The sequence below is a fragment of the Puccinia triticina genome, chromosome 7A (assembly GCF_026914185.1).
Source record: "Puccinia triticina chromosome 7A, complete sequence".
Lineage (NCBI taxonomy): Eukaryota > Fungi > Basidiomycota > Pucciniomycetes > Pucciniales > Pucciniaceae > Puccinia > Puccinia triticina.
The window spans coordinates 7,585,163-7,592,389 of NC_070564.1; the positions used below are offsets into that span (position 1 = coordinate 7,585,163).

The following is a 7,227-nucleotide window of genomic DNA, read 5'->3' on the forward strand; positions in this document are numbered from 1 at the left end:
CTACGCTACACTTAAAGATCAATTTTCAGATTTTCTGCTAATTCTCAAGATTGAATATCCTATCTGCAGCAAGATTTGACAATTAAGGCTCTGTTTGGCCTCCACCTAAAATGAGGAAGCATAATACCAAATCATGCAGATGGGGGATAGGGGAAATGATGATATCCCATGAACCTGTTTGGCATCCCACCAAGCGTCATAAACTCAACAACTGGAGTCTGGAGTTGACACTTAATTATTCCCCCAGCCATTGGGGATATTTTGGTTGGACCCAAAATTTCACCATCATTTCCCCCTCCCTTCTGCCTCACCCCAGTCCCTTGTCCACCCAAGACCATGGGATCTAGATGCAAGAAAGCCCCAACCTCATCTAATTTGGCCCAGCCTCCAATCTCTCCTCCGCTTTCTGACCCCAATGAGCTCATCAATCCACCATACCGTCAAGTAAAGATGTCAACACTACCTTTTCAGCCACCCCCAACCACTCACCAACAAGTGCCAAGTGGTAATGGCTTTGGAGAGTTTTTGCACAGCCTTTTGAATGTTTGAGACCACTTGTAAAGTGATGCCAGGATGACAATCACAATAACAAGCTTGATGATTTTTTGTTGGTGTTTGTCTTGGAAGCAAGGTGAGATTTGAATGTTGTCCAGGATTGCTGCACCTCTGAGTTATGCTGAGCTCAGTGGGGGCATTGTTGCATGGGCTTCAGAGAGGCAGGCTGGACTGGAGATTATTTTGAGCCAGACCAAACAGGTAGTGCTATGCTGGCATTGGCTGTGCCAAACAGCCATGTAAAATAATTGAAGCCTGGTAATAATCCCTGCAATAGGGTTCATACACCCTATTTGGGCTTTTTACACAGCAGCTTATTACTGCATATGACACTAGGCCCTGCCAAACGGGGCCTAAGTGGGTGACTTTCCTTCACATCCAGGACCCTGACAGTTGTTGATACAGACCCAAAATTTAAAAAGTCTAAATTTTTGCAGGGATAGCTAGCTTTTGGGGCTCCAGATCACTTCTGGGAGCCCCTCAGATCTCAACAGGAAGGCACCCAGTAGGGGGGTTCACGTTGCAAAAAAAGCAATGCTGATTTCGTCTGCTCATGCACCTGTGAGTAAGGTTTATGCCTTGCAGATTGCTTCCAAAGGGGAGCTGCCCAGCCAAACCTTTTTGCTTTCTCAGGATTTTCAAAAGCTGCATCTGCTGGTTTTGGTGGCTGATTTGCGAAATCAGCCTTACGTGAACCCCCCTAGTGGCTACATCCTGGTGGAGGATCTGCAGATATCTGTAGGGTAGTGAATCCAAGATCCACAAGGCATGATGGTTGCAGGTCTGAGAATCATTTTTTTTTACCAATGTATGTGCAAGCCCCTCCCCGAGCCACAGCGAGCCTCCCACCAGGGTGGCATTTCATGAGGAATTGTACATATACACTTTTCAGGGTCCCCAGTGCGAGTCCAGAGTCCAGAGCAGGAAGGTCGGGCTGAGTTCTTCTGATCACCATGGGAAAGTTGATGCAAGTAGCAGTGCTAGTGGATGTTCGAGGTGGTTTTTTTGGTTGGTGTTGGGGGCGGGGTCTGGTTGCAGAGACTGTATGGCCGCTTCGAGCCAGCCTGGTCCCATCTCCATCTCTCTCTGGTGGCCCCGCGAGCTTCCTTCTCCATCGCCCCGCCGCCCAGCCCGAGCCAGCCGCCGCCGCCGATGGACAAAAGACTGCCCCCCAGCCGTCCCCAGCCCGAACGCAGGGCCAGCTTCGACACCGCCGACCTCAGCCAGGCCGCCAGCACCACCCCATCCACCACCCACCTGCATCCCTTCCGCACCCCGTCCTCAGCCATCCCGGCCTCGAGCCCTCCGCCGCCGGCCCTCAAGCGCAACAGCAGCCAGCCCAGCCTCCACCTCCACCAGCTCATCTCCCACCCCTCCCCCACCCCAGCCCCACAGGAAAACACCATGGACCCCCATCCGCAATCCCCCGACTCGGCCCTGCCCTTCACAAGCTTCCCCAGGCGCTGCTCGCCCAAGCTGGGCGGCCAGCACAAGCGCACCCTCAGCGTGACCTCGTCGATCGGCAGTGCGGTCGCCCAGCATCACCAGCTCCTCCTCCTCAACAGACAGCCCTTCGATCAGGAAAGCCCCTTTGATCAAGAGGATCAGGAGGACCAGGTCGAGATAGCCGGCGGGATGAGTGGCTTGCTCCGAACAGCCAAGGACGACGATAACACCATCCTCGACTGTCCACTCGATGACCGTAGAGCCAGCGAGAGCTGCGGGAGCAGCGCCATCGGCGAGCCCATGGCACTCGACCACGAGCCTCCCAACTCCCGTGGATCCCAATCACAGATAGGCGCAAAACGAGTGCGGAGGAAACATGTCAATCGAGCCAGCCTGCTGGTCAGTGCACCCAATCCTTCCCCCAGCCATATCATGTTATACATACTGATTCAGATCATTCAAACACCCACAGCCTCGGCCAAAGGCTCATCTTAGGGTTGCTGCTCAACTGAGTACCGAGGAAGTCTCGCCGGATCTACTCACTGAGGCTGAAGTCCATCGCCGCTTCAAATCGATACCCTTCGTTGTACCCCAAGCCAGTACTTCCACACCCACCAACACACTCTCGTCCACCACCCCATCTAACTCACCCTTGATACCTCGAACACCCTCTTCACCGTTCTATCACCATCTCAATCGGCCCACACCCAACCGCTTCCCCGAACAGGTAGACGATGACGACGATGGGATGGGCCTGGAGGGCAAAAGCTCGGGTAGCGACGAGGAGGAGGCCGCCGATGACCACCACTCACATTGCTCGGGTCTGCGTCGCTCGGTGATCAGTCAAGATGAGGAGTCAGAAGAACAAAAGATGGCCGAGATCCAAAAGTGGAAGATGTTTCGTGGCTCAGGATCCAGTGGTAGTTGCGGACCTCCTGAAATCAATCGGGCCGGCAAACGGAGATGTTCGTGTTTTTTTTTTTTCTTTCCTTTTTTTTCGCCATTCAATTCATAATCTAAACGACAGACAAACTCAGCTAACAACACCACACATTATCTTCAGGCCAAGAACCAGAACGCTACGAGTATGGAATGTTCAAAAGGAGAGCCGTCTCCCCATCCTCGACATCCCTCTCATCATGCATCGGATCACCAATCCAGAACCCGGTCTCGATCCCTCAAGCCTGTCCATTGGCCTCGAATCCCACAGTCACAAACCACCTGCTCAACCACCAACCAACGACCGTCAACAGCAGCAGCAGTAGTAGCAGTGCCAGCAGTCTTGGATTTAGAACTAACTTGGGAGTTCCTCTCTCGATCGCAAGCAAACCATCTCTGCCTTCAGACCGAGACGATCTGATATCTAACTTGTCGAGCAACTCATAAGATCATCGACTCTTCCAATCTGCCTCCCGCCCTCCTTATCATCTCTCATCTTTGTACTTCTAGTCGATTAATTTAATCAATCAATAATTAACTTGATCCCTGCTCTCAACCAAACCCGAGAGAGATAACATAGCAACCACAATATCAGATCCAATAAGCCGCTGGTTGAGTACACTCATGGCAGCCATTTTATCCGTTTGCAATTGTGTGTTCTTCATTTAGCTGGGTGCTTCTACTATTGTCTTCTGTCTGTTACTGTTTACTGTGTCTGGATTTTGTAGGTTCATTAGATGAGGCCTGTAAGAAAAATAATAGAAAAATATTGAAGTGTGAGACTCTCATTTACGGTATTTTCTCTTTCAGGAGGAAAATCGTAACGTAACTGACCTACCAACAAGAGTATATCATGTCTCGGATTGATTTTTCCATCTGTGCCAATCAACGTGGAGAAGACTAGCTAGTGGCTTTGTGTCTCTTTGAAGGGATAGCAATACAATGTGTTATAATAGACAGCTGGCAAGCACTTAAGCTGATTGGCTACTGGTAGTATGTACTTTCAGAGGTAGTTGTCTTGCCGGAAAATGCCTTCTAATGAAAAGATCAAGGGCTAATAAGGGTTACTTTAGGGTAGTGTTTCCCCCTTTCCATTTCCCCTTTCCACCTTTGTTTACTGGAATCTAGATGCTTCAAAACCACCTCACAACTTCCCTTATTAACCCTTGATCTTTTCATTAGAAGGCATTTTCTGGCAAGACCACTACCTCTGAAAGTACATACTACCAGTAGCCAATCAGCTTAAGTGCTTGCCAGCTGTCTATTATAACAAATTGTATTGCTATCCCTTCATTAAAGGTAGGAGGAGAATATTCAGAGTAATTACTAAGGTGGTACTGCCAACTGGATGAATATGCTAAGGATCCATCCCAAGGCCAGAAGAGGCCTCCTTTGATATTCTAGAGGACCTACATAGGAGCTTCTAGAATGTGTATTTCAAATTCTGCTCTAATGTACTAAAATTGGAATGTAAAGTGATGTCATGAGAATAATTGTAGTTCATTGTGCACAGTATTTTCTGTCCCCAAGACCTCTTGATGCATATGTATAACCAATTACATCTGTTATGAGCCATAACATGGGCTCTGCAGTGCAGGCTTTCAGTTTCATGATAGCTAGCACATACATGTCACAGATCACACACTGGAGGCTAGAGGTCCAGACCTCTTCCTCATCCTGCAATTTAACAATATATAGGATCCAAAACCCCCAGATCTCATCTTTCTCTCAAAAGGCCTGACCATAAAAATATTATAGGTCCTTTGTTGATTGAATAATACTGAGAAATTGCCACACCCTAGTCATTCTGTGTTAATTTCCATCCTTCAAGCATATCTTATAGTTGGAATATGTTATGCAAGTATGTAGAATTATTGTCCCTCAGCACTTAAGACAATATATTTTAATCCATACTTATAGGGACTTACTAAAAAAACAAGGGGTTTCTGAAATAAACATGGGTTTTTGGGGCCCCCAGACTGTGCAGCGCACACAGTTTTGTATATGACTTAAGGCCCCGTTTGGCTGCCGCATTATACATCATAAATAGTTGAATTTATGACACGCAACCCCCGGGGGTTTCAAAGTTTTGGTGGCAACGGGGGTCAAACTTTGGGTCGCGCGTCATAAATTCCACCATTTATGACATATGACACGGCAGCCAAACTGGGCCTTTAATATATTTTCAAGCCTTTTTGAGAATTTGAAAATTGTTTTGTACACTTTGAAGGGCCTAAACATTGATAGTGAATACCATTTTTCATAAAAACTTCCCATGTAAAATCTGAATTTTGAGCTCACCCAGTTTTCCAATTAAATCAGTGTAGGCTTTTTCTGGTGGTATTGGAAATTTTGAGGATGGATTCCTGCATTAAAGTGTGGGGGAGTTCATGGTGATATTAAACTTATCCAAGAAAACCATCCATAATGTATTTCATTTTGACACCCAGTGGTACATACTAACGGAATGAAATTTTTGTTCCATGTCCCAGAAGCACAAAAATCTGAGGGCACAAAACAATTATAAAAAATATCATTATGCTTCCCATCAACACTGCAGTACTGGAAGCCAATGAAAAAATTCTGATGAAAAATAAAAACCGTGCAGGGTGCCACTGGTACCTGCTTAAAATACCACTGGTACCTGCCTGACAGTGCCATTTTTTTTTTCTCCAAAAAGACATGCAGTCACTGGCGGTACAACTGGTAACCAGGTCCATTTGAAATTCTCTACTCCTATCCCATGCACACCACCATTTTTCCCCTTTCTATTAGGGGGTTTCAAAGTTGGCCAGGTGCAACTTGCATGCACTTTTGCAAGTTGGTGTTCAAGTTCATTCTTGAATGCTGAGTTGCAAAAGTGCATGCAAGTCACATGACCAGGGGAGACTTTGACACATTCTCCAGAGAGTGCCAGAGTCTAATTTTATGTATTTCTGGGTTGGATGTGAGTCAGATGTGGATTAGGAAATGATTGATAAATTATTCAGCAGTTAATGAGAAGTGTGTCAGAAGTGATGCAGAATTGTCACAGGACCTTGTGCAATTTTTTATAGAACCATTTCATTCTCTAACAATAACCTAATTACTACCATAATGAAATGATAGTCACTCAATGCCCAATGATTAATCATTTATGGAGAATTTCTGTTGATCAATTTCTCTATGTGCAAGGGGTTTCACGCAACATAAATGTGACTCTTGGGGGCTTTAATAGCTTTCTGGCCAGTATGTACCCGTAATGGAGTTGTGAAAGGCCCCTCTGGTGATCTGTAACCCCAATGTACAGTGGGTCATCTAATGTTTTTGGCACTGCATTTTTTATTGCAGAAGCTCAGGCAACAGACCTGAAGTCATCGAATTGGCTACAGGAGTGGAAGATAAGTCCCAAGAATGATTATGACAGAAATATGACAGAAAAAAAATGAAAATGAAAAATATGAAAAGTGTGAAATTTTTTCAATTTTGTGCAAATTTCTCAGAATCTTTATTATTGCTCAAACCAAGGAGAGAAAATTACAGAGCACAGTATGGCATGGGACAGGAATGATAAAAAATGAAAAAAACTGAGACCATTTTCAATGTTTTTTTGGGTGAATGAGGTATCCACCCATTTGAAATAGAAGTTGGCACCTGCAGGCCAAATCAACACCAATTTGACCAGATTAATTTGATCCAACAAAAATAATTGAAAATGGTCTCAGTTTTTTAATTTTTTATCATTCCTGTCACATGCCATACTGTGCTCTGTAATTTTCTCTCCTTGGTTTGTGTAAAACCCCCGCGGATTTCACAAGCCCTTTCACAAGACTCAATGTGCACCTACATAGCTTGTTGTTTCTCCCTTTCCTAGCTCAGCAGACACCCAACCCCAACTGACTTGTCTCCCTGAGCTAGGTATGTTCCTTCCTTTCCTTTTCTCTTCTTCTACCTTCTCAGTTGTACTCGGCAGACACCGGACCCCAACTGACTTGTCTCCCTGAGCTAGATGCAATAAAGACCCCAACGTAGGCATCAGAACCCCTTGAGACTCTTGTCTCCCCTGAGTGCCAGCACCTAGCCCAATGAAGAGCTTTCAGCTCTTACAGTTTGAGCAATAATAAAGATTCTGAGAAATTTGCACAAAATTGAAAAAATTTCACACTTTTCATATTTTTCATTTCCATTTTTTTGTCATAATCTTTCTTGGGAACTTATTTTACACCCCTGCAGCCAATCCCATGACTTTGGGTCTGTTGCCTGAGCTTCCGCAATGAAAAATGCAGTGCCAAAAACATTAGATGACCC

General features: G+C 45.7%; 1 protein-coding gene across 1 annotated transcript; it reads left to right on the plus strand.

Annotated features, from left to right (window-relative positions):
* Positions 1–1,959: 1,959 nt before the first annotated feature.
* Positions 1,960–3,368, plus strand: PtA15_7A820 (uncharacterized protein; the record flags this gene model as incomplete). Its single annotated transcript, XM_053171466.1, has 4 exons — positions 1,960–2,400; positions 2,474–2,966; positions 3,065–3,210; positions 3,327–3,368. 4 exons carry the CDS (start codon positions 1,960–1,962, stop codon positions 3,366–3,368), a joined length of 1,122 nt encoding a protein of 373 aa, XP_053022644.1.
* Positions 3,369–7,227: the final 3,859 nt, after the last annotated feature.